At 40.0% G+C, this 26,392-nt stretch overlaps 1 protein-coding gene across 1 annotated transcript; it reads right to left on the reverse strand.

The window, feature by feature from the left end:
- Positions 1–4,225: 4,225 nt before the first annotated feature.
- Positions 4,226–21,132, reverse strand: tlcd4b (TLC domain containing 4b). Its single transcript, XM_074696766.1, has 7 exons — positions 20,802–21,132; positions 18,438–18,590; positions 14,133–14,222; positions 9,804–9,862; positions 9,261–9,355; positions 8,874–8,947; positions 4,226–8,403 (listed from the first exon to the last, which is right to left on the reverse strand). The coding sequence occupies exons 2-7, from the start codon at positions 18,581–18,583 to the stop codon at positions 8,058–8,060; spliced, it is 810 nt and encodes a 269-aa protein (XP_074552867.1). The 5' UTR covers positions 18,584–18,590; positions 20,802–21,132; the 3' UTR covers positions 4,226–8,057.
- Between the last annotated feature and the right edge of the window lie 5,260 nt (positions 21,133–26,392).

Here is a 26,392-nt window from a genome sequence, read left to right on the forward strand (position 1 = left end):
GAGGAGATGGGTAGAGAGATTAGAGAAGTTTTAGAAACTCAGAAGGACATTTCCACGTTAAGCCATCTCTTTCTCTCTCACATCGACCCCTCTCCTCTCTCCACTCCGCCTGGCTATTTATGGTAGGAGTCCTCAAGATCCTACGCAGCCCAGACAGGAGTTCTGAAGGCTGAGTTCATGGCATTATAATTCCAACCTTTAGCTACAGTAGGACAGGAAGCTTCAAACAAACTGGGATTTATTTAACAAAACACAAGCTTTATCTCAGGCAGTTGGAAGTTTGTGTGTTTATCTTTGGTGATAGAAGCTTGTATTTGGATAATGTTGGATAAAATTAAACTTCTGGTTCACCGCTCTGATGTTTTCTCTGGTTCACGTATGACATCAACTGGCAGCGTTTTTCCCTTTACAATGATTTACTTCCTCTAATTTTGTCCAAGACCTCCACTTCTGACGCATCAGTTCAGTTTGAATGACTTGTCCTGGCTTGTCACAGCTGCTCTCTCAACTTCACACAAACTGAAACTTGAAATGTCATCTTTCATTTTTTTAGCACTTTAATTTTTCTTTTAAATTTTTTTTCACTACACATTTAATGGCTGTCTCTTGAGCCGTTTTTAATGAGTGCAAACTTGAACGTGTTAAATCAACCTAGTCTGTCCTCCCTATTCCATCTGTACAGTGGCTGATGAGGGCAGATGAGCAGTGGTCCAAATTCACAATTAATACAATGCAAAAGCACACTAAATGGAAAAAAAGAAAGATAGATTTTGTAAATACAGACGTAAAACAACTGAGCTCTGGGTCTTTAGAGGTACCAAGTAAAACATCTCTATGAGTGTCTTCACAGAGGAGTCTCTGAATTAATGAGTTTTTAACCTGTAATGAGAAATGCTACCTGAGTAGATTGTATCTGCAGACTATGTCCTCATGTCTATAGTTTCAAAGTGTGCACGGACTTTTTAAAGAGCAGGGGCAGAAAAAATGGAAGAATAGCTGCTTTATTGGTAGCAGCTAAAATGAGGATTAGAATTAAAAAAAAATAAAATAAAAAAAAATAATAAAAAAAAAATTAAATAAATTAAATAAATGTCTGTTCTGTAAGGGCACTTTGATGGGCATATTTGCCTCCTAAGAGGGCACTTTAGACTATTTTGCAAACTAGTAGGGCACCCAAGCCAAATTTTGGCCCTCAAGGGGGCACCAAAGCTATCTTTTTGGCTCCGAAGACGGAAGTTGTTTTTCCAACCAAAAGGGTACTTAAGCGCATGTTTTGGCTCCTAAGAGGGCACTTTAGCAACTTTTGGCTCTCATGAAGGCACTTCAGTGCACACTCTGGCTACCAACAGGGCACCTGAGTGTGTTTTGCTTAACCAGGAATGCACTTTAAAATGTGATTTGTCTCCCAAGATCACATTTTATTGCAAGTTTCGGTTTACGAATGGGCACTTTAGCGCATGTTTCAATTGACAAGAAGACACTTCATTGTGTTTTTTTTTTTTTAACTAGGAGGGCACTATAGTGTTGTTTTGGTCCCCAAAGATGACACTTTAGCACACATTTTGTCTCCCAAGAGGGCACTTTAGCGCATTTTTTTTTCCAACACTAGGGCGATTAGCTTGGCTACCGCCTCCCCTGCCCCCCTCAGAAAGCTTTGGATTTCAGTAAGCAGTCAGCGATGCCATTACCTTTCCAGTGTCAGGCTCTGAGAGAAAGAATGGGTTGTTTACTTTTCTAACAGCCACAAGAGCTTCAGAGTACAAGAACACCAACGTTACCAGGCCCATGGTAGGATTTATGATACACAAGTGAAATTATCTGACTCATCAATCTATTAATCTGGGTACACCTCACTCAAAGGAGAAAAACATGACCTTTTTCCTTCATTTACACTCTGTCTTAACCACAGCTGGTGTCAGACTCTAATGGCAACAGTAAATTTAATTTTATCAAACAATAGTGCTTTATCATTTAAGCAAACAGTTTGGTGCTTAAGTGTTTCCTTTATCCAGTCATTAAAAAAGCTAACAGCAGAGACATTAATCTGGTTTTGTTGTGTTTATCTTCTGCAGTTGCGTTTTTTGCTTTGCATTGTTTGTGTGTTGCAGCAGGTCAATACTCTTTGCTTTTATATTCAACATTTTCATGCGTTTTCTTGTCTGCATTGTTTTGGAATCAGCAGCTTGTTTCTCCCATTGATCATTTGGGCCACTGCCATCATCACCCCCCTTATATCCGAGCAGTGGAAATGGGAAGCAACAATACGTCTATATCTGTTCACACATCTTTATCTTGGCCCTGATCTACAGGCTGGGACAGGTTTTTGAGATCTTTGGATGAGGTAGGTGTTTAAAGTTAGCATCACTTGTTAACAGGCCAATGTTGACAGTCTACATTGTAAAATTAGCTCCGTTTATAGCCTTAAAGAATCCTGGAATGATATCTTTTACGTGTTTTTTATTCCCCAAAGGCTGGGAAAGGTCTTCAGCTTAAATTCCTTCAGTTTTTTCATAATTATAACCCAATTTAGCAACACCCTTTTGTTTACAAAAAATAGACCCAAGATAATCTTTTGAAGCCGTTGTGTTGAGTGACGAAATATGGTGCGAACATGCAGGTGTGTTTCTGTGTGTGTGCAGGAGTTGCAGGTGCTGATGTCTGTTCTGTGCCTGAGTGAAGCAGGAGCAGCACTATGAATGTGAGCTGCAGTAGCAGGAGGAAATTTTCATTGAGTCTCTGTTATGTGACCATGTTTGGTAAAGCTCTCCAGGCACAGTCTCTGACCAAGCCCCTTGACCGATTGATGCAACACACACACACACACACACACACACACACACACACACACACACACACACACACACAGACAGAGAGGTTTTAAAACAGACCTGCCATGGCCCAGACCCCCTTCCAGTGCTATACTACTTCACTTCTTTCTATTCATCTTTGATTTCTTTTCCTCTCAATCATCTTGTTTTACCCTTTCATCTTGTTTCTGGTGTCTCAGTCAGATAATTTCCCTCTGATGAGGAGAAATCTGAAATCACCCACAGACAGCTTCAGACTGACTACCAGTTGCTTGGTGGTACAATCATTTGACAGATGTTTGGATCAGCTGAGAAGGGGTTTGCTATTTATACAGAATACTTCCATGCAGACATATCAAGTAACATCAACATCATTTTTACCTTCAGATAACATTTGACCAAAAGACTTTCAGTGAGCAGGCTTTTGACAGCAGCTCAGATCTTAAACTTATAAGAGCTTCAGGGGAAGAAACAGGTTTTAAAAAATGTAAAAGTAACAAATCCAATGATTTTCTCCATATCAATAACTAAGCCCATTGGGTTCTAAGGTGAATTCTGTGGACAGACAAAATGCAAGTTGGCTTGAGATAAAAGGGACGGAGATTTTCTTTAAAAAAAGTCGCATTTTTAGATGGCTGATTGTAATACACATTTTAAAACAAGATTATCAGCACTGAAATAAGTTATTTCTATATGCTATTTCTCAGCTCCCTGTTTAGGTCAGACAGAATTGCTTAACAGCACATCAGAATCTCTCTGACAGCATTACGCCGGCCAACAAAGTTTAGCAGTGAGAAGTGTGATACATGTTTTTCTCTGCTGAAAATGATATTTGGGATTAATTTTGTAGTGGTTTTGTGGTTACATTAGCTCTGCTTGGTAGATGAGCACTGGAAGGACATAACCAGGATTTACTAATGTTACACGTTATGGATACGTCTCAGAGCATCAGGCTGTGAGTAGTACTAAATATAGACAGTTACTAAAAAAACGGTACTAACTAAGTTTGCATAGTTTGCTTGTTGACATGTTTTAAAAAACAGCGCTGCATTAATAAACACATCACCTTATCACTTGGTATCTGGGAAAAGGAACACAGAAAAGTAGTGTTTAAAAGATCTGATATCGATTCCCTCGCGTCAAAACAAACACGCCTTCGTAAGAGTCACATCTTCATGAAAGTTGGTGCAAGTGGTCATGGGAAACTGAGTCTTTATTTCTGAAAAAAAATAGCTTGGTTAACAGATAGTCCTCATAGCCCCTTTAACTTGACTGTCGATTCAGAACCAACTAAATAGAGGGAGCTCATGGACATCATTTAAAAACCACAGAACCTGTACGCAAAAGAAGAATACAATAAATGTTTCTCATAAAAATAAAACAGTCAACATTTCTCTTGTCTTCAACTTTTATTGAAGAGCAACACTTTCAAGTAGGTTTCAGCTTCCTGCACTACAGTTACATGATCATTAGTAGTGGTCACTGTTGACAACAACAATCCAAGTCACAAGGTAATGCTCCGACTAGGACTCCAAAGCCTGTGTGTGCAGGCTGTTTCACATTAAAATCTCCAAGAAACAAAGATAGATCAGAACAAGAAATTGCATTGCATTAAAAGACAAATAAAAAGAGACAAAGAAGAGATGAACATAGGCCAAAATAGCAAGTCATTCAAAGAAAGAAGAACTGGCAAGGTATTTGATTATCAGCTTGTCTCCAATTATCCCAGTAATTCTTAAACATTATACAAATGTTCAATCCATTCTCTCATTGTGCACTAGGATTAAACTTGTAATCAAGTATTTCAGAGGAACAAAAAGGGGTAGACATAATGGGTGGATAAGAACCCAGTCTAACCGTGTAGAACCAGGCACAATAAATGCTTAAAGTACCAGATTCTGGTGCAGCTTTGTTCTGATGTACCTAAGAAAGAAAACACATCCTGTAATTCAAATCAAACCGTAGTCAAAACCGAAGGAAATCAGCCCAGTGCACATCTGTTTTCAACTCGTGGTTACAGATAAATACACACCTGTAAATACATTGTGATGCACATTTTAAAATATATTCATTATATATTATAATGAACATCAGCCTCCCTAAAGACAAAGGCAATGTGGTTGTTCAAACCTGATTCAATACAGGTCATGGCCTTACAACAGCAGCCTATAGCTCCTCAATCATCAATTCATCCTTTCGATTTGATTTCCAAACAGCTGCAGTGTGCTCAATTCTGCACAAAAAAATCAGGTCTTGAAATATAATCTGTAGAAAACCCTGACAAATACAAAATCGTTCAGTTCTTCAAATCCAGACAACCAGGCAACATACCGTCATTCTTAAAACGTCTAAACTCCTCCAGGAGCAAATGACGCTGCTACAGCGAGTGTATCAGCGTTATGGTGCTCCGTCTCACCTGTCTCCCACAGTGCATTCTTAATATTATTTTAGAGTTGTAACTTATTCACAGCTTTGCAGATACATGAGATGCTAACCTTCCCATCGACTACCTGTGTCTTCAAAGGGTTAATGTCAAAAGTAAAGTTTGATTTCTTTTCTGATCACCTTTGACACTGTGAGCTCATCTTAATGCCATTTAATGTCCCATCAAAACATTCATAAAGACATACCCTCAAATTCATTCAGGAGGGCATAAAATTCAACACAAAATCGGCTCCCAGAGAGGGATCAGCTTTGGATTATAATACTTGGCCGGATTAATTATTGTGCAGGCAAATTACAAAAATATATACAGAGTACACGTGTAGAATACAGGAGATAATCACTGGATATAACATTACAAAGATCATGCTAATCCAAAATCTGGCTGCATCACATCCACTATTTGTTTAAAGGCACAAGATATGTAGCCCCTCCTCTGTGGTGACAGACAGAAATACAGGAGATCACTGAGTTATTGCTCCACAGGGAGTGTGCTTTTAGAGTTCCACAGTGAAAACACCACCAGACGTTCTCAGACCATGATAACCAGCTAAACAACTTCTGTTACAAAGACTGAAAAAAGGACGTTGACATATTTACATAACAGTTAAACATCTTAAAGAACTGCATGTGTAAAAAAAAAAAGAAAGAAATTGTTGTAATAGACGATTCGTCTCAGCATGCGTCAAAGTTGCCTATCCCGGCTTCATGTTAAAAAAAGGATTCTATTTCACTAAAACCAGTGCATAGAGAATCAGCACTTCGAGCTGTGTATGTTGAAGTACTAACTCTTCACATTTACAAAGAAGTTTTGGATTGTTTGGATGCTGACGAGTCTGTCTGCTACGATAGCTGTGTTCTCTAAAAATGAGAATGCTCATGGATTATGATGCTTTTGGTGGAGTATCTGAAGCAGTAAATATGTAAGCTTGTTCTTTGTATATTTCACGCTGTTTGACAAAAGCCTGACCTGAAACGTCATCTTGTATCTCTGTCTGTCAAGATATTAGCTATGTATTCATTAGTGTCTCAAGCCACTAGAAGAATTAGTGAATCTGTAAAAGATGGGATGTGGTAGTGTTTAGCAAGGTATCCAAACTGTATGCAGGGGGCATCTGCATAGGTACTGTACGTAACATAGACATGCAGAGAGAGGAGAAATACAAAACAAAACAATAACTCATTTGGAAGACAAACCCCCGTTTAGAATTTGATTGATGCAATAAATATTTCCATGTTTGCATCAATCTTACTATTCACAGAAGTATGCCAATCATAACATGCTGTATGTTATAATACTAGAGTTCATAAAGAAACTTCAAACATGCAGACTGCCACGTTGCATTTGATAGTGACAGCCTATTGTTGTCACGTTGGTACACCCAAATAACTGATTACAAATGTCATATTGCTAGCGCTCCTATTGCTATCATTCTGCAAAAGGAAGAGCACCATGTAGGTGTTTTAGAAGGGCACCAAATATAGTGTATAGTTTGCACATTTTTTACGAAAACTTGAAGAAAGGGAGCAGAAAACCTTCATGCAGATCATTTTTTGAGTTAATTTTATAACACTCAACCCCCACGTTAGTTTGTAAAAGTCAGTAAGGAAGAGAGGAGCTAAATGCATCGGTAAAAGCCTGCAGGGCTGTTGAAATCTGACATGACAGTTCATTGAGAGAAAATGATGCTACTATGATTACACTGCCTTCACTGGTGCAAGTTTTGGAGATGGTAAAATAAAGAGGGAGGAATCAGCTGATATACTAACTGAAGTTGGAAAAAAAGGTTTGAGGAAATCTAAAACATGGGAGAGGAAAAAGAAACTAGAGTTTTAGTGGAGGCAGAAGGTTTCTATGAATGAAACGTTTTCTGACAACTTCAATCTCTGTGAAAAAAAAAAAAACAAGACTGGAGAAAGAAAAATACAGCACAGTGCTGCAAACACAATGAATACTGAAAAGGCAAAAGTGTCTGAAGATGCTGGAGAGTGTCTCTCTTCCTCCTGCATGCATACTCTTTGTTTTGATAGATGACTCAGATTTTAAGGAGGTTGGAGGGGCATGGCTGGTGATATAGGCAGGTGCCACTTGTTACAAAGAGGCCACAGCAGGTGATACTGTCAAAGAGGCATTCAGGTGTTTTTTTGTCTCTTTTTGTGAGGTCTGATGAGTTAAGACAAGAGCCCTATAGATTCTCTAACACTGTCTGATGAGAACGTTCCTCACTCTGTTGGCCACATCTCCTCAAGTATGGACGAACAATTAACAAGAGAAGGAGCCTCAGTGAGCTGGGTGGTGGGTCTTCTGAAGGGGGTGAGCTCTGATAGACTTTGTGATCCTGGTCCTCCACAGTTATTGCCTCCCTGTCTTTCACAGGCACTTCAGAGGGTTGGGCTTTGGCTGAAGTTGAGCATAAGAGGTGATGAGCAAGAGACGGTGGAACGGGAGGAGAGGCGGTGACAGACAGAGTAAAAGTGTGCTTGTGAGCTCTACCTTGTCATCCGCAACCGAAAGCTATCACCCATTAGGGAACTTAATCTGTCAGTGAAATCACTGAGGCTGCAAAGGCTGGTGCTTAAGTAAGTCAAAGAGCGGTGTCCGTGTCCTTTATTTGGGCTCAAAACCCAAAGACTCAAAGCCTGGCCCACTGGCTGACACAGATCAAGGAGGATTGGATGTGGGATTTGAGGGTGAAGGTGAGAGGAACGCTGAGGCTACAGCAAAAGAAAGAGAGCTGTGTGATTCCTGGATGTCCAGCCTCCTCCCTCCTTACACCTGTGTCTCTATGTCCTATACTTTGCACCTCCTTAGTCTGTGTGGTTGTTGACGTATTTTTTGTCAGAAACAGAAACCGCCTCTGCTCCTTCTTTGCGCTTTCCCCCTCTCCCAGTTATAACTTTGTAGCACCCACGGGTGATTTTATACATCCAGACAGTGTTTAAGATATCCAGGGCTATGCAGGAGGTGATCCATGCCACCTGGGCACCCAAGCCCAGTCGCTCAAAGTCTTGGGTCCCAAAGGTGGCAAATACACTGGCCCAGTAAGACGGCATGACAGCGATGCGAACCAGGAAGAATACCACTGCCATAGCAACGCCGTTTAACACCACCAGGCGGTGCGAGCGGGGATACTTTAATGCCTCAAAGAACCACCTTGAGGGAGAGGGAGATTAAAAACACTTTGGTAACAACAGACAGAGCAGAAATATTTCATTTTCTAAAATTAATAAAGGAGAAAAGAACTGGGAGAGCTAAAAACCGATGTGTATTTTTGTCTAATTTAGAGAAAAATTTTTAGGATTATTTTCCCACACATCAGTAGTCTGGCATTTAACTTGATACAAGGCAGTGTACCCAGAGTTTTACAGAAAAAGATAACCGATTTGTGCTGAAAGTATGTAATCCTGAATACATGCAGTCGCAATAGAAAATGGATTTTTAATGCTGAATCTCTGATATGAGCATTTCTTGGCAAAACTACTACTTTGGGATCAAGTAGAGCCACAACCAAATTTAATGAGTCCTATTAACTCAGAAAGACCCTCTGATAAAGTTTTGCAAAACACTTCAACTACATGATTTTTATAAAGTAATCTCTCCCCTCTGCAGAAGGGTCGACTCACCTTTGGTTCACAAATGGTGTGGACAACTCTGAAATGAGACGAAAGTTGGCGAAGTAAGGAAGCACACCTCGTGTCTGCAAAGACCAAACGCACAAACACATTAAAAAAGTACATCATTATTAATCTAGAGATTTTTCTTCTTCTTCTTCTTCTTTATGTCTTTATGTCTTGTCTTATGTCTTATGTCTGTATCTACATCATTTATTTTATATATGCTCTGTCATATTTGTTTCTGTGAGGTTATTTTATATCCTTGTGTAAGTCAAAGTTTTGTTTGGTTATATGCAACATGATGTGTGGTATTGTGTAATTTTCTATACAAAAATAAAATACACAAGTTAAAAAAAATTAAAAAGTTAGAGCTGTCACGCCTACAGTGATACTCACCAGCACATATCCATATGCATAGAGCGCCGCCAAGTGGTGACAGACAAAAAAGCTATCCCCCAAGGTGCTCCAGTTACACGCGAGCAGCACAAGGTCTAGAGGGCAAGGGGACATGATAGTCAAAGATCTGGCAAGCTGATACGTCTATTTGAAAACAAGGACCGTTATGTACACAAGTGCCTTTAAAGTCAAAGAGCAGCGTGTGCAGCAAGAGAGGGAAATGCAAAGAGCATTTGTAGAAGACAACGTTGTGGACACTGAAAATAGACACTGTGGTCATAAACTCCAGATTTGTTAACAGCAAAACAGCAGGGCTTGCTTTCCTAAACTTGAAGTGGTGGAAAATGTTTAATAGTGAAAACTGTATAAGCATTCAGATTGTAAATACAACCCAGGTTAAAGAGGACCTTGTATAGCTAACCATGCTGCAAACAACAGGAAGCTACGTTTCTAACTTTGATTCAAATTTCTTTGTTTACACTGCAAACAAACAGCAAGCCCTCACTGACCTTTAATTATCAGCAAAACAAGTGAAGAGCTTACCGTAAAGTAGGTAACCACAGGTTATGGCTACGTTTAACTTGACAAGACTGGGCTCACCCCTGTGGAAGGCAAAGAAGACAACATTCAAAATACATTAAAAAATTGTTTCTTGGTCAAAAGGGTCACATTCCACTTTATGTTAGTCTAGAGGAGGGAGCTACATCACATACATCACAGGGGAAATGATCAGAGAGGTAATTCAAGGTCAGTTGTGCGGCAAATGTTGACAAGTCTGGTTAAAAATAAGGTAAGAAGACAAACAGATCTTTGAGTATCATGTCAGAACATCTCCATGAATGATACTCATTTTGTTTCTGAATAAATCATAGACCCGCGATGTGATCAGACAACCCTGAGACGTCTCTGCAAATACCATCTGTTTAAAATAACAATGAGGGTGTCCCTGCATTAAATGACACCGAACTCTGCTATCAGTTACAAGTATTGTATAGCAAACAGCTGACTTTTGTAACAGAACCCCACAACACACACACACACACAGTGTTAACATGCACATAAACACACATCTACTGTATAGCAGCTCACCTTACTGATCGCCTGACGCTAAGCTACCCCAGTGTCAAATGTTTCCTTCTACTTTTGCTACAGCTTTTTCAAGACTATCTGTTTAAGGCTGAGGAAAAAAATTGAACCCAAAATTCTTTTTCTTAAATTTTTATTCATCTCAAAAAGCAGCTTTGCTCTCTCTGGTGAAATAGCTAATTTAAAGTCTGTCTGACGAGCTAGCTCGGCTTCTGTGCATTGACTGGAGGGACAATTTCACAACAGCAGAGACAGAAATGCAGAAAGCAAACGTGAGTCTGGATAACATTTGACTTCATCGATGGACAAACTGTCAGAGAGTCCAAAGGCTTCTTGATAAATATATTGGTGTGATCCAGCTTCAAGTTCACAAAGCTCTTTGATAAAATGTGACAACTATTATTTAAGTCCTTTCATGTGATCTTTGACGCAGCAAAATCTGTGAATACGAATATCTCATGTCAGGCTGTGACTGAGTGAAATGTTCTCGCTATTGGGAAACGCAATGTGTACAAATGGGGCAGAACATGCGTCAATGTGCAATCACCTCGTGCTTCGGATCATTGGTAAATGTATGTTCATGATTTATGTTGGGAGAGTTTGGTAAATCCTCCTTGTAATGCTCTTAAAGAAAAGCTTTAGATAAAAGAGTAAGTTTCAGCCAAGAATATATTAAAAAAAAATTATCGTGTGTAAAAGTGACTGAATGGGTTAAATGTTTTATCTACAACAGGCTGACCCAACCCATCAAGACCCTGAAACTGTACCCCTCTCTGTCCTTGGATGGCCCTGCTTATGTTAAGTTCAGGTCCAGATAAGCCAATCGAGAAATGCTGCAGCAGAGGTGGGGCGGTTGGTCACAGTGCTTGTTAACTGAATGGATTATGATAACAGCCTGGGCCAAGCTGCCAACCAGAGCAAAATGCTGAAAGAGCCCAAGCTGTGGCTGAAAACAATGCTGCCTTCTGACGGCACAGCTCTGGCCACTCAAGCACGGTATTGAGAGCAGCAGAGGGAACAATGCTGCTGTGTGACAGCTCTTAATCATACTGTAACACAATCAGATTGACCGGAGAATTTATGCTTACAACAGTCTGGTGTTGCAATGACAGAGGCTTTGAGGCATTAAGGAACTGCTGGGGATTGATTAGCTGACGCTGGGTGAAAGGGATGAGATAAGAATACAAACAAGTGAAGAGTGAGTATAAACAAAACAAATTGTGAGGCTGAAAGAGTCTCACCAATAAAACACCAACAAGGTATGTTACAATGTTGATTCAAAATCAACGCAATCAAAACGATGTCCCACTTTTTATTTGTTTGAGTCAACGGCAGTCAATGACAAAGTATTTATTGGTTGTCACCTGGTGCTATACAAGCTCACTTTATAAACTCAGTTTCTACTGCAAAAATAGCATTTTATCTTATTTTTCAGCATGGATTATGAACACGCAAGTGTATAAAAATCAGAATATTACAAGATCACTTATTAACCAAACCTCTCTCTCTGGAAACTGCAGAACACTTTAAAAAAATGCACGAGTGGCAATACATTAGTATACTGTATTTGAAGTGTCACCACATCTGAAATGAAAATGTGTAAACTAATGTTTGCATTGTTAAAAAGATGGGAAATCTTAAAGTATTTAACATAGATCACTGAAATTTAAGAAATGTGACATTCCTCATGTTAAAAAACCTGATTCTCATCAGAACACAGTAATGAAATAGCAAATACAATCACACCAACAGGACATAGAGGTTTTGGGGTGAGAGTTCTGGTATTTTGCTCCTAAAAATGTGAAAGATTGAGACGAGTAGTAAGAAAAGGAGGGAGGAAGCCAAATCTTTTGTCCCCCTTCCAACCCCCCCACTCCTACTCCCTCTTTTCTTGCCTTTTTCTGCAACATCGGCGCTGCCTGCCAAGGAAGACACAGACAATAAGGGGGAAGGGATGTGTGCTGCATTGATTCGACAGGCTAGGTTTGTAGGGTACAACACACAGTTAGAGGCAGGAGGAGGGTCATATAGGGCTATGCACAAGAGGAGGAAGCAAAGAACTGGGCTGCTGTAGCTAACTATGAAAAGGAACCTTGTTTGTGGGATTTTTCTGTCTGTCTGCAAAGCGCCATAGAGGAAGTGAGAGAATCGCATAAGGTAAAGGAGAAGATAAACAGAGGAGAGAGAAGGAGAGGTAGGAAACAGTTGTAAGAATACGAGGGAGAAGTAAGAGGCAGAAGAGTGGAGGAAAAATGATTGAGATGTTGGATAAAAAAAAAAGATAAATGGGGAGAGAAATTACCATTTTTCTTCTTCGGGATTCAGTGATGCAAAAAAGACAGTCAGCAGAAGCAGAGACGGAGAAAGAAAGAGGGGCAGGCTGAGACAGGGAGAAGTCAGTAAAGACAGTAATCAAAGGCAAAATCCACTGAATCTACAACTCTCCGGAGACTCGGCTGACATATTAGATCCATCCTCTTCCCTTCCCCTCTTTCATTCTGATGAAGGGAGTGTCATTGTGATCCCTCCAAAGGTATTACCCACCAACCCTGATGATCCTTTCCCTCCCACCCACCTCCCATCTTCAACTCCTCATCTATTCCTCTGAGCTGTACATGGCTGCCGGTCTGAAAACCCAGATATGACATGACAGGTTTCTCCTAAAAGCGCCACAAGCGTTTACACTTACGCCTGCCAAAACGATGAGGCATGATGCGTCAATATTTTTGCCTTTTGTAACTGCATGACTGCTTCTGTGTTTATGTGGGATTGCAGGTGGGTATTTAAACAAAGGGATCAAAACTTAAAAGTTAAATCAATAAATTATGTAAAAGATTTGATGAATGAGTAAACATTAATTTAAATAAGCAATCATACAGATGACATGAAAAGTATGCAGAGCAGCTAAGCTCCCAGCTAACTCCGTCACTGGACATCCTCTATCTGCTGAGTCACAAACTAAGAGGCACTGATGTATAACGTAAAAGTCTTCTTAAATTGTGTAATCAGTGAAATTGTATGTTGCTTCGTTTTGGACAGAAGGAGAACTTTGAAAATTAATTTCACCTCTGGGGAAAACTTTTCAAATGATGAACACAAAAAAGTAAAAGGCTCATGAAAAGAACTGGAGCAAAGGTTAGCAGCAATTAAACTCAAAGCCCCTGGTGTCCTGTGTCTCTTTTAGAGCGTCAGGAATAAAAACATGTTAACAGCTGGGTGTTATTTAGGTGCATCCTGTGACGAGAAGAATACTTCTGCCATTTAAGGCCTGAACCACACGTATATGGATATAATCCTAAAAGCACATTTTTCTGTCTGGTTGGGCCTCTCAACCACACGAACACGGCGATTTCACCCACATAAACTGAGATTTTTAAAAACAGATTAAAAAGTGAAGAAATAAAAAGATATCCGGTTGAGTAGATCCGTGTAGCGGTGTTAAACGGAGCTGGTGTTGACGCAATGACGTCAAGCGCCTAGCAACAAGTCACTGTGTTTGACTGCGCCTGCTCATAACGCTCTTCTTCTATGGTTTTCACATTTTGCTAACCTGCCACTCATCGGCCAGGCATGGCATTGCAGGCTTCAGAGGCGAACGTTTTCAGTTTGGCTTCTTCGTATGGACAGAGATATTTCTGTGGTGTGGATGGAGATTTTTTTTTAAACGAGGACAAAGATATCCGATCAAAAAAATATCCATATACGTGTGGTTCAGGCCTAAATCACTGTAATAAACATATATATCCTGATCAGTTATTCATCCCATTGTTTTTCAGGTCCTCTTACCAGACAGGGTTGGCGTTTACAGCATCGTCATATCGCAGGATGTACAAACAGAACAATCCCACAACCAAGGCGTGCACCGTCGACACCAACCTGTAGGAATAAAAAGCACAAACACAAAAGTTCAAACAACAAATGGTAAACTCAAAGCAGCTTAGCATCACTAAATATCTACCTGTGCTCGTATACATATAGAACCACATCTCTGTAATCCCATGTACTCGTGAGTTTGTTGAGTCTTTTGTAATTGTGCCCAATACAGAATATCCTTGACCTCTCCAGTGGTTATCTGGGCCACTGAGAGATACTTCAGAGGTTTAGAGGCTCTTATCTCTCCTCCACCAGAATCACAGTCCATCTACTGTCACCTTACAGCCTCTTGGGTGCAGCAGTCCCAGTTCACAGGCTGAGGCTGCTGACCTTAGTCCTGACCAAGACCAGCTTTAAATTTCAACTTCTGTATGAGCAGATGAGTAACTACGGCTACATCAGGAACAGGTTTTTTCAAAAAGCTTTTTTATATCATGAGTCCCACAGCCACCACCTAGTTTGTGATTTTTGTAACTTTTTTAAAACAGATACAGAAAACAAATACCAGGACAACTCAATCTCAGCGGCAAAACAGAAAATAAGCACAGGGAACAGAGAAGAAAATGACAATACTTGGAACAGATTGGGTCCACAACTAGAACAAAACCCTGCTCCTTCTCTAGAAACACTTTCTCCCTCTCCTAGCACTTAAGTCATAGTTACATAAACAACACACTGAGATCTGGCTGTTACGCAACTGAAGGCCACTCTCAAGTGAACCATCAGTGTCTGGCCTGTAATGTTTCGGACTATCCCTTGGTCAGTTAATGCAGCCCTTGGCTTTAAATGAAGACAGACAAAAACACATGATTAGTTATTTGTATAGGGTCAACCTGTGTGTGTAAAAACAGAGATAAAGAAGATTCAATAACAGAGCAGCGAGTCAAAGATGTTATGCAACCACAAATGAATGCCCTGTGAACTTCACCCCTGGGGTTTTGCTTGAAATGTAAATCGCTCTGTGCTCTTACAGACTTTTAAATCATAGCTGTAGCTATGTCAAATGATGACAAGTCAGCCTAAGGCATGAAGGCCACACTTGTTTGAAAGGCACCAGCTTTTGGCTTCATTTAGTCAGTTTTGTGTTATTGTGATTGAGCCTCAAAGACAAAACTTCAATAATTGGGTGATACTTTGGAGCTGGTGGCTGTCAAAAATCATACAACACAACGACACAATGTAAATCAGAGGTACCATTACAGTGAGCCTGATAGCAGATTCATTATGGGATGTTTTTGTGTTTTAATGCATTGACAGTGAATATGTTGAATTAACACAAATCACAAACACAATCAATGCTCGACTTACATGTAGAAGACTGGCTTTAAAAGCCATGGCTGAGACTGACTGGTGTTTTGGTTTAACGAGCCACCCAATTAACCGCCAACTTTCAGCCAGTCAAACATTTCTCATCTGATGAGGATATTTTGACTTTTCAATAAAATCTAAACTAGGAATTTATCCCCGGGGACTACTTCCGTGTTTAAACAGCTGTTGTTACTCAACCGCTGACACATCCTGCTAAAAGGTTTCCCATTTAAGGGTCTCTCTTAAAGCAAGGAGTATGCATTTGTGCAGTCAGGCTCACAGAAGACTAATGACAAGGAGGATTTTAATTGTGTTAAGTGTTATTGTGGACGGAAGGTGAAATAAAACTGGGGGGACCAATCTGGACTTTTCTGGTCTTGAAGCTCCTGGGACTTAGTATCACCACCCTATACAGCGTTTTTTTAAGGGGCTAACACAAAACTCGACCAAGGGCTGGGCGATATGAGCAAATTTTATCACAATATATTTTTTTTTTCCATAAGAGTCAATATGGATATTTATTTCGATATAAACCAAATAACTGTTTTGTCAAGCTTAAATGCTCCCCTGTGTGATTGTCAGCTTGTTTTGGGACGATTTGCCACTCGTGCAACTTTTTTTGGATTGGGCCGAATTTATTCTTAATCGTGTGTCTGGCCTTGTGTAGTATACGTGGGGTAATAAGGAGAGATTGATACCTCATGACGTGCTCTCGATCACAAATCCATTGATCGCAAAAAAAAATCAAACATGTTTGAGATCCTGATCGCTCCTTGTGAAGGTATCACACAGTTGGAGCAGTACCACAAGCCGACTTGCCTCAACCTCTCACACAGAGCATGCCCAATCTCTGAAGTGACGTTTAAAGATGGAAGAAGTTGGTCTAAAGTTCAGTTTAGCTGACACTGCTAGCCTCCTCTTCTCAATGACGAATTAAGAGACTGTATTGCCCATGTCTGCCAAGCTGATTCCTTGTCTTCTTCTTTTTGTTGTTGTCTCTTCACACAGAATGGCACAAATAACACTTCAGTGTGCGTCTCCCACTTCTGACATTACAGAGCTGGATGCAAATGTCCAGCTCCCAAACGCAATAGAAGAAGAAGGATACAGAGTCTGACGCGTGGACGTATTGTGTGAGCTGTGAAGTCGCATCAGAGCATCTGGTTGTATTGTGTGAGAACATGTTTCGTGGGTTGCTAACTTTTGAACTCAGTGCTTAAGTCGTGCAGTTTGAGATGGAGCTGAGTCAAAAGATTTAAAATATTGCACAGCGTATGTCCGGCTTTACTCATAAGTGAGCTGTGAAGACATCAGGTTATTTTTGACTTGGTTTATTTTTTTGTCAGAGGCTAAATCAGGAATACTTCATTTATCCCAGGGGGAAATCTGGTAAATGACAGAAAATGAACATGACAGGTGTACTGAGGAACACCAAACAACTACTTTAGATAAATGAAACAGGTACATCTACTCGACTTTTGTTATTAGTGGGCATGTTGCAGGGGATCTACAAAGACTGCGTGCGCAGCTGATAACAAGAGCAAACCGCCCTTTTAAAATGAGGATTTAGCACATGCTAAAGGAGAGCACAGTGGCCATTAAGGAAAAATTAAGTTTGAAGCCATGGAGTTGGAGAAATCAGACATATGGGTCACAGGCTACTACACCAGAGGTGAGAGCTGTGTCCAATGTGGCACACGCCCTCCGCCGTGACACTCAGGCCCACGCTGTGCACACAAAGCAGCTGGTCAGTGCTGTGTCTGGGCTGACATAGACCGAATATGCCCTGTCAACAGTCAGGATGTCTCTCAAGAGGAGACTCAAGTTTGAACAGACCACTGCAGAATAACTGCTGCATGTGGGCTGGTATGAACAGAATCACAAACAGTTAGCTCATGTTTTAGCCTTTAGCTCATGCACTGTCACTTTCCCGTGAAGCTTTCTTTTGCTTGTCTGTCCCTTTTCTGTCAGACAGTCCAGCTCTTTCATTGTGAGACTCAAGATTTTGGATTTTCAGTTGCTACTCAGGCCTTTAAGTTAATAAATTGTGGTCCTAAATGGGTTGGCTGACTTTACACTGTCTAACATCTCTTCCAAGAAGAGAACCAAACCAACCAGTGGAACCAAATGAACCAGTGTATTTACAAAATTTCCATGAATACTATGCAATTATGTCTAACAGAAACTCAAAATTCTTTTGCTATTACTTTGAGGGATCCTTTTGACCCTTGAAAATAAATTCTGTAGCTTTGAAATTGGTTATTAAATGATTTTTGCTTCTTCTTGTGGTTTTATGCCTGTCATTTTTCTGCCACTAACACTTCTTAACTTGGATTTTGAAAAGTTCTGTATGAGTAAAGATTGTTAAGGGAAGAACTGAGATAAAAATGAATAAATAAACAAAAGTGCAGCACTCCTCTATAACAACAGTTTGCCCAAAGTTAATCTTCCCTCAGCCTTTGTGTATGTTAAACTCTAAGTCAACATATTTTAGTTTGGTTATGCCCTTGTTTTGCTGGGATGAGCACAAAATTGTGATTTCTTTTAACCCTTTCATCACCTATCTTCTCTATTCCGTACCTATCCTGATCTTTAAACTACTTAAATCATACAGTACAGCAAGCTTGTAAATTAAAAAAAAGAACAAATAGAATTTATTAGCTTTTTGAAACCTTTGCTATGATGATATTGTTCCCTTTTTTATTCTGATAAAACTTAGTGTGTGAACTTGGGTAAAAACGCCTCGTAGAGCTTTAGTGTAAGACATATGGAACTAACATTCTGAACTGACTGCACTGGAGGACTAATAAAGCTAAGGAGGAAGAGCAAAGGAGACAGGAAGACAGACGGGAAGAAGGACAAAGGTCAGATGTTCTCAGCAAGGGAGAGAACTGGGTTCTTGTTACACACCTGGAGTTCCACTCTGTGAGCTTGGTGGGAGGCAGGCGCCCATAACCTGGCGTGATGGCTGTGGAGAGCAGCGGGCTTGCCACTGAGAAGAGAACCTGGAAACCCACAAAGCTGCCAGCCACCACGGTCAACTCTCTCATCTCCATCACTCACCTAGACATCATTCAGAGAGATAGGGAGGGAGGGAGACAGGAGGGGACGAGAAGAGGGGGGACAGGATGAAGGCAGGGTGATACACATGGAAAGGTTCAATCGATGGCTGTCAGTCATCCTTGGCAGCATGAGGTGGTGGTAGGAAAGGGGATGAAGCAGAACCCTGTGTGGTTCATCCAGTCGGCAGAGAAAGAATACAGAGGTAAAAAAATAAAAATAAAAGGAGAAGACATGGGCTGCCTAATGAAAGTGACATGAGGGCCTCAGACAAGCAGGGCACTTCACTCAGGGTGAAGATGAGACGAAGGTACAGGAGGGGCACCAGAGTAAGAATAAAAAAAGTTGCAAAGGAAGGATTGATGATGTTTTTTATACTGCAAGCTAGCATTTGGATTAAGAATAAAAGGTCTCCTGATTGAGGGATTACAGTGACGTACTAGAAATCCCTGAGAGGAAAACAAAAGCAGGAAAAGGAGAGAAAAGGGCAATTGTTGACAACTTATGGATAAACTGCTAAAGCGGCACCTGTGAGCATTACTCATTTCTATTTCACTTTAAGAAAAAAAAAATCTCCTGGCTTCGTCATATTCTAATCTTTCACCTATTTCATGTGCAGTTGTGGAAAAATCCTAAAAACATTAAAAACAAAAGAAGGTACAAAGTTCACAGAGAACAGGAGCTAAGGTGGTCCTTATTACAAACTCCTATTTTTTCTTCAGCTATTTCAACACTCTGTCCACACTGGTTTGGACTCTGGCCTGATAATACAGCACTGGAATTCTGATTAAACCACTGAAATGATGCAAGCTATTTAAAACCACTCATTACTGTACCCTTATGATTAGGATAGTACAAAGTACGTGTTGCACAATTGTAGAATTACACTCTAACAACTATTATTGGGTGTTGCAGAGGAAGACTGGGGCCCTGGGAAGCATGTGACACTTAAAGCATGTTGCCTACATTAAGTTCTATTTTTACACAAAAAATGTCCACTGTCATGCATGAAGTGAGTAGCATAAAATACATTTTTAAAAAAGTACCTGAAGCAAATGCCATCCACCTCCCCCAGGATAAACTCCTGAATGTATTAAAGCAAACACACAGGATAACGAATTTCAAACTTGTTTTCCAGATTCAAATCAGCTGACAGAAGCGCTTCCCCTTTCTTTATAAAAACTGCACAGCTCAACAGGGAAGCTGATTCTTCACCAAAGTGAGAGCTTCTTATTGTCCCCAGAAGCAGCTCTGCACATTCCCAGGACACGTTGATCATATGCAGCATGTGCCTGAATAATTCATTGGCATTCTTCACCTGGCAGGCTGGTTCACACTGGCCCATGGGAGGAAGCAGCACACAGCCTCCTCACTGCGGTTGACAGACAGACAAGCCGGCCGGGACAGGAGAGGTGCCCTGCCGTCCACGTTTGACCTTGTTCCGCTGGAGTATCCTGCTACTGTCAGCAAAGCATGACCCCGTGACATATCGACCAAACATAAATAATAGCGGTTCAATTTCCCCTCCTGTTCCTTTGGAAATCCAAACCAGCTCCTGTCTACCGCATTGCTACACAAGACCAGTGGGTTTGTCTCGCTCTGTATGGCACAAACCTTGGACAGCCACATCTCTGCAGGCAGGTTGGGTCATGACATGAATACTGATAATTAATAGTCACTATTGATGTTAAATCCTGACGAGGGATGCTTGCATTTATCTCCAAGACAAGTACAATAGCTTAAGGTATTGTGCACTATGCAAAGAAGCAACTGGCGTTTGCAGTTCAAAGTGAAGCGTATACATTACATTGACATTAAATTGCTTTCTCTTTTTAAATGCACATTGTGCTGTGCAGTAGGTGCATAAGCGCTGAAAGCACTGCGGATAGCTTGGAATGGCGAGAAACGAGATAGATACTGGAAAAGCTACAACAGAATCTCGAGAAAAAGAGACAGTTTAGTGATACAAAACAGGTTCGTAAACGTGTTCAAACAGGCTTTTGAGCGCTGAGCATTTAAGGTGCAAAGTTGATGGCTAAAAGTGTAAGCACTGCTACGTATGCTGTTGTTCCTCCTGCCACCGAGCAGGCAGCCAACAGAGGCTGTTGCAGTCTCAAGATTTGTTCGGTGAAAAAAATGAATATTGTGTAATGGAACACAACATGTTTAGTTTCAGACTACATCCAGAAGAAGCAGTACAAAGAGCTCATTTACCTGCTATACGTCGCATAGATCTGTGTAGGCGGATAAGCTCCCGTTTCGCAGCCGTCTTCTTCCACTTTTCTTACAACTTGACGTTAGCTAGCAAGTCGGCTAAAGTGATATAGCCTGCTGCTCTGGTTGTGTGTTCGAGCCCAGAGAAGAAAGAGAGGAAAAAATAGGCTCCTCCAAACAATGCTGAGATTCACCAACCACCAGGACCAGGAGAAAACCTTTCCTCGTCACCTTTTTTCCTTGGGGCCATGTGTTTCTTCTTATGAGTCCAGTACAAAAGTTTTTTTACTCGTTTTATTTTGGCGTTGACAGCAAGGACCAACCGGTGACGTCGACACGTACCCACCCCCTCGAGCACACGCCCCCCCTCATAGAGCTACACCCACGAGGAACAAAGGCTCCACGGCGGTATGACGATAAGATAGAAAGTAGACTCTTACATGACCGGACAAACGTTTATCAGGGCTGAAGCCAAATACCCTTTAATATGTTGGGTGTCCTCTCGGAGTAGTATGCTATGGAAGCCCATTTTTTAATAAATGTGAATAAATAGATGAAAACATAGCCCTTTATATTCAGATATAATAGAGAAAACTGCTCTTCTAAAGAGTGCATATATTTTAATTTATACAAGGTGCGTAGTAAATTATCAAGATTATCACTATGCATGAAGAGCAACATTGTGAGAGAAATATGCGTATGGCTTGCATGATTTTCTCATAGTACACCTACAGTACCAGTCAAAACTTTGTGCACACTCTCTCAATCAATGTTTTTTTTCTTCATTTTTTTCCAATAATTTAAGGAAATTCCAATAAAAAAAAACCTTAATCAGAAATAATAAAGACATAACGTGCTTATTGCAGACAAAAACATGTGGTTTTTGTAATTAGTTTTGTGGTTGAAGCACTTAGTGATTGAGGAAATGTATTTGCTCAGTTGAAAGAGTAAAATGTAAAATTCAGGCAGTGCAACTCAAAAGTTGGACACACCTTCTCATGTTGTGATTTTTCCCATATTTTCCATTATTTTCTGCATTGTAAATTAACACTGAAGGCATCAAACTATGACAGAACACATATGGAATTATGCAGTGAACAATAAAAGGTGTAAACCAAGGGGCACCAATGCGGTGCCTACAAGAACCACTTAATGTGCCCGTGAGGCATGTTTCAAATACAGCACTGGTAACAATAGAGCTCCTTACTACCATCATTGTTCAGAAAATCATAAATAATAATTGTGAAATAATTAACATTGACCTGTGAGTAGTCTCTTCACATAGAATGACCACGTATCCTATGATTAACGTTATTAAAAAGTAATCTGTGCTCTTTTGTTCAGAAAGATTTTATCAGACAAGTAGCCCTTCATTTCCCGTGAGGTAGCCCCTGGTCTCAAATAGGTTGGTGACCCCTGGTGTAAACAAACCAGAGTATGACCCCATGAAGCTGATTGAGAGAATGCCAAGAGGCTTCAACCACAAAACTACTGACAAAAAAAAAGTAGACATGCTGTGGTCTTTTATTGCCAACAATAAGCATGTTTCAGTCTGCCTACATACTGATTTGGGATATTTTTATAGTTGAGTTTCATATTTTAATGTTATTTTGATAATTGTATATAATGCTTTGGCCATCCAAATGACATTTTATTAACATACTGCACAGATACCACTTAAAAGTCTCCATAAGAATGTAGAATGCAGTGTGGGAGGAAACAGACACACCTGGATTTTAACATACAAAGACCTAGGAAACCTCCATGCATGGGCAGCCAACCAATCATTCTCAGATCCTTCAATGCTGCACTTGTAGTAATACTAGAAAGGTGACTAGGTCGTCATCACCTTCTAATAGATTGTTTTTATCCTGCTGTAAGTTTTTCTCAGACATCTCTTACCCCTTTGTTCTCTCAGTTCTGAGTCACTCAGAACAGATATACACTACGTCAGGTTGTCTATCTGGTTCCACTACACGCACGCACACACACACACACACACACACACACACACACACACACACACACACACACACACACACACACACACACACACACACACACACACACACACACACACACACACACACAGGAGGCATTTTGTTATACTAAGCTGGATACATGAAGTATTATTGTTCTTTCTTTAGATGCAGTGATTACAACTATAAAAAAATAATAAAATAAATAAATAAAACATGCAGTTTTTGAGCCATTTTGGCTCTACACTAGCAAGATGGCACAAAATCAAAATTAATGGGATACTAGATTTTGATCTGAATATTTTTTTTCCCTTTCATTTGAATTTTGCAGAGAGAAAACACGGATGAAACTGACTAAATTAGAGTGTCACAAAGACACTGGGGTGCAAAAACGATATCTGTGTCAGAGCTATTAAGGTACCATCTGACTTGTGAACATATTTTGCCAAAAACCTTACTTTTAAAAGGATACATTTCATTTGGCTTGTCTGGTTTCCTAATGTGAATTTCTGACTTGAAGAAAGGGGGTTTTAAATGAAACAGCATTTTGGCTGAAGCAATAGAAGCCATACATGCAACTCACGGATACTCTCAATCTCCAAGAGCTCCTGCAATGCTACCAAACAACTGAACATTTTTCAGCCCAAAGCACAAAGTTTTTCCTGTTTGGGAACCTTTTAATGCTTATCAATTTACCAAGTCTGACTGTTTCCCTCCTCCACAAACAGGTTTTAAACTTAAGGCTGGCTGGTCTCACTGATGACTGAGGCAGATTTATTTTTCGTCTGGCAGTGTCAAACCAGCTAAGCAGGTGAAATGACCTGTAAAAAGGGGAGTGTAGGGCAGGCACTAATATTTATGCACAACAATGAAGAGAATGGTTTTCAAGTACTACACGTTTGTGCCAAAGCAGCTGAAATTTGGATAACTGACAAATGTAATTCAAGTGTTGGACAACTATCTGTTGGCAAGAGCTTTCTACAATTAGGACAAAGATGATATTGGTATTCATCCATGCACCTGACCCTTGGGGTACTTTTCCCTAGATTGTTCCTTAAAGTTTATTGTATAGCATGAATTTATTGTTATAACATATGCGTGTGTCCCTTGAACTATGGTTCAGTTTGGAAACTCAAGTAAATTAACAAAAAAGTTCATTAAATCGTCTGGAGGTAAAATACTAAAGTTTCATTAAAAATTGACATTAACGTTTAAAAGAAAAACAAAAAGCAAAAACCTGCATTCTCTCCTCCATCAAACAAAAAGAAAAATCTCTGAAGCATCTCAAACGCTTTTGTTACCCAATTGCTATGATTAATTTGGTTAGACCCTCTAAACAAATCCTTAATTTACATTCTCAAGCATGAAAATTCCATGTCCCCACTGACTTCCTCCAATTAACCTGTGATGATTATGATAATGAGAGCAACTACAACACTGTTTATTGTATTAGGAGAGTAATTTAATACATCAGGGTACTTAATCTCACTGCAGGCCAGAGGGCCATTCTAATCAAGGTGCAAGAAGAGACGCAGGGCAGGCCTCAGCAGGGCAGAAGACAAATTCTGCAGGCTGACTGAGTCTCTGGGTCAGTGCCATCTCTGTTTGTTCTGTTTAGATGAAGCATAAAGTCTGTGTGAAGTGTTTTTTTTTTTCAACCTTGGAAGCATCTGCTGGAAGGAGAAAAGTGGTTGGCTTGTAGCCCAGGACAAAAAAGGTAGTTAGTTTACAGTAGGCCTGTGGTGTGTGTCCATATGCTGGGCAGAGAATTAAGAATAGTGATGAAGCTTTGACTTTGGTGAGGTAAGCTGTTTGTTGGCTGTGACACGATGTCATGATGGGAACAAGGATGTGCCTCTGTCAGTCTATGTATAAAAAAGATTAAACTTTTTTTCTGAATTAAAAAAGTAAAGTAAAATAAAATAAAACACCTCGCCAAGGTGGTACTATCACCTATTACTGTGGGTCCTTAAGAAAATTAAATGATCTGGGTCAGAATCTTAGCTTCAAGAGACACTTAAAGAAACTTTATTTTTGCTTCTCTGCATGTGTCTGAGCCTCCATTGGAAAAGCAGGCATTTTAGTAACCAATCTGGGTACTACGCTTGCAAATCTCCCTTGGCCTCAAATCTTGTTTCAAATTTTCCCACAAGTCTCATCTCATGAAAGGCCTGTAGAAGAACTAAGTTATGCACTTTATTTTCTGAATGGAAGAATTATAAAGTGTGGATTTCACATTGTGTGTTTGTCTGGTCTTTGAATTAAAGCATAGGCCAAATTTGTCTTGCTCCGTTGGACTTGTGGATGTTCCCACGGCAGCGGAAAAAGCCTAATTTGATATCTCAGGTAGGGTTACAATTCAGAACATATAGAGAAAACCTTGAGGCACAGTGGTCACTCTTTGTGTTTGAAATGTTATACATCGACCAAAGTCCAAAAAGCAACAACTCAGCATTTTGCTGACAAAATATGTAGGTGAATTTGCTAAATAAGCCAACATCATAACAAAATAATCAACTGACTAGTTTCAAATAACCTCAAGTTAATTTTTACATCTTCTGATAAAAGCCTTAAGTTTTTGCATTGTGCATGTAGCTGATACATCACTCTTTATGCACAACTGATGATACCTGGTTTTGTTGTTTTAGCATGATGTGCAAAATTGTTAAAACTGCAAGATTGCTTTATGCAAGCTCAACCTTATGGGATTAGGTAGGAATCCCATATGCAACACTTCTCCAGAGCAGGAGGTGGCAGTAATGTGCAAAAAGCTCTATTCATTAGTGAGCAGCATCAGATGATAACCTGGATATCACCTCGGAGGATGAAAGTTCCCCGATGAGCTGGAGAACAATCTACTTGCTGTTGCCAGAGGTGCACCTGGACACGACTTAGTAAACTTTTGCGTATATAGTTAGTACAAAAAAATTAAGTTATTTTTGTTGTGACAGCTCATTAAACTGTGAATGAAGATGGAACCCAGTACACATGAGACCCTACAGCGTATTGACACAGGGCGTGGACTGGCTTTCTGTGCTCCACGGGTGCAGACAGGCTGTCTGCCCCTTGATTTTTACAGTGTGTTTTATGTCAATAAAACAAGATGTGTTGATGGGCTATGCTATGTTAGCTGATTGGTTGGATTTTAAAATGAAGTATTTTAAAGGTTACAAAGCCGGTCCATGCAGTGGTGCTCAGACATCCTACAATCCTACAATCCTACAGTTTCAATGAGCAGATTTCTTTGTCCAAAGCAATGTACAACACAGCTCAGTGTACAACAGGATCTTATCCACTGTGTACCCTCGTCACTTATGGTTTAAATGTATTGCCTTAGTGAATATGGTGAAACAACCTTTACAAATTAAGTTGGACCCAAACAATGCAAAAAAAAAAAAAAAAAAAAGTAATGCCAATACTTTTTGTTCACACAACATATTTACAATTAGTGGGTTCAACAAATTTAGGTGTTTCAATGAAAGCATTTTAATTAGGTTGACGTTCTATCAATAATTTTATTACCTTTACTCAACAAGTTGTTTTTATGAGTGTAGGTATCATAAGGATGAACTCTGTTCTAATAAACCGAGAGATTTTTTTTTTTACTATATA

This window comes from Halichoeres trimaculatus, unplaced genomic scaffold, assembly GCF_033239565.1.
Source record: "Halichoeres trimaculatus isolate MK-OKI-2021-1 unplaced genomic scaffold, fHalTri1.1 fHalTri1_scaffold_20, whole genome shotgun sequence".
Lineage (NCBI taxonomy): Eukaryota > Metazoa > Chordata > Actinopteri > Labriformes > Labridae > Halichoeres > Halichoeres trimaculatus.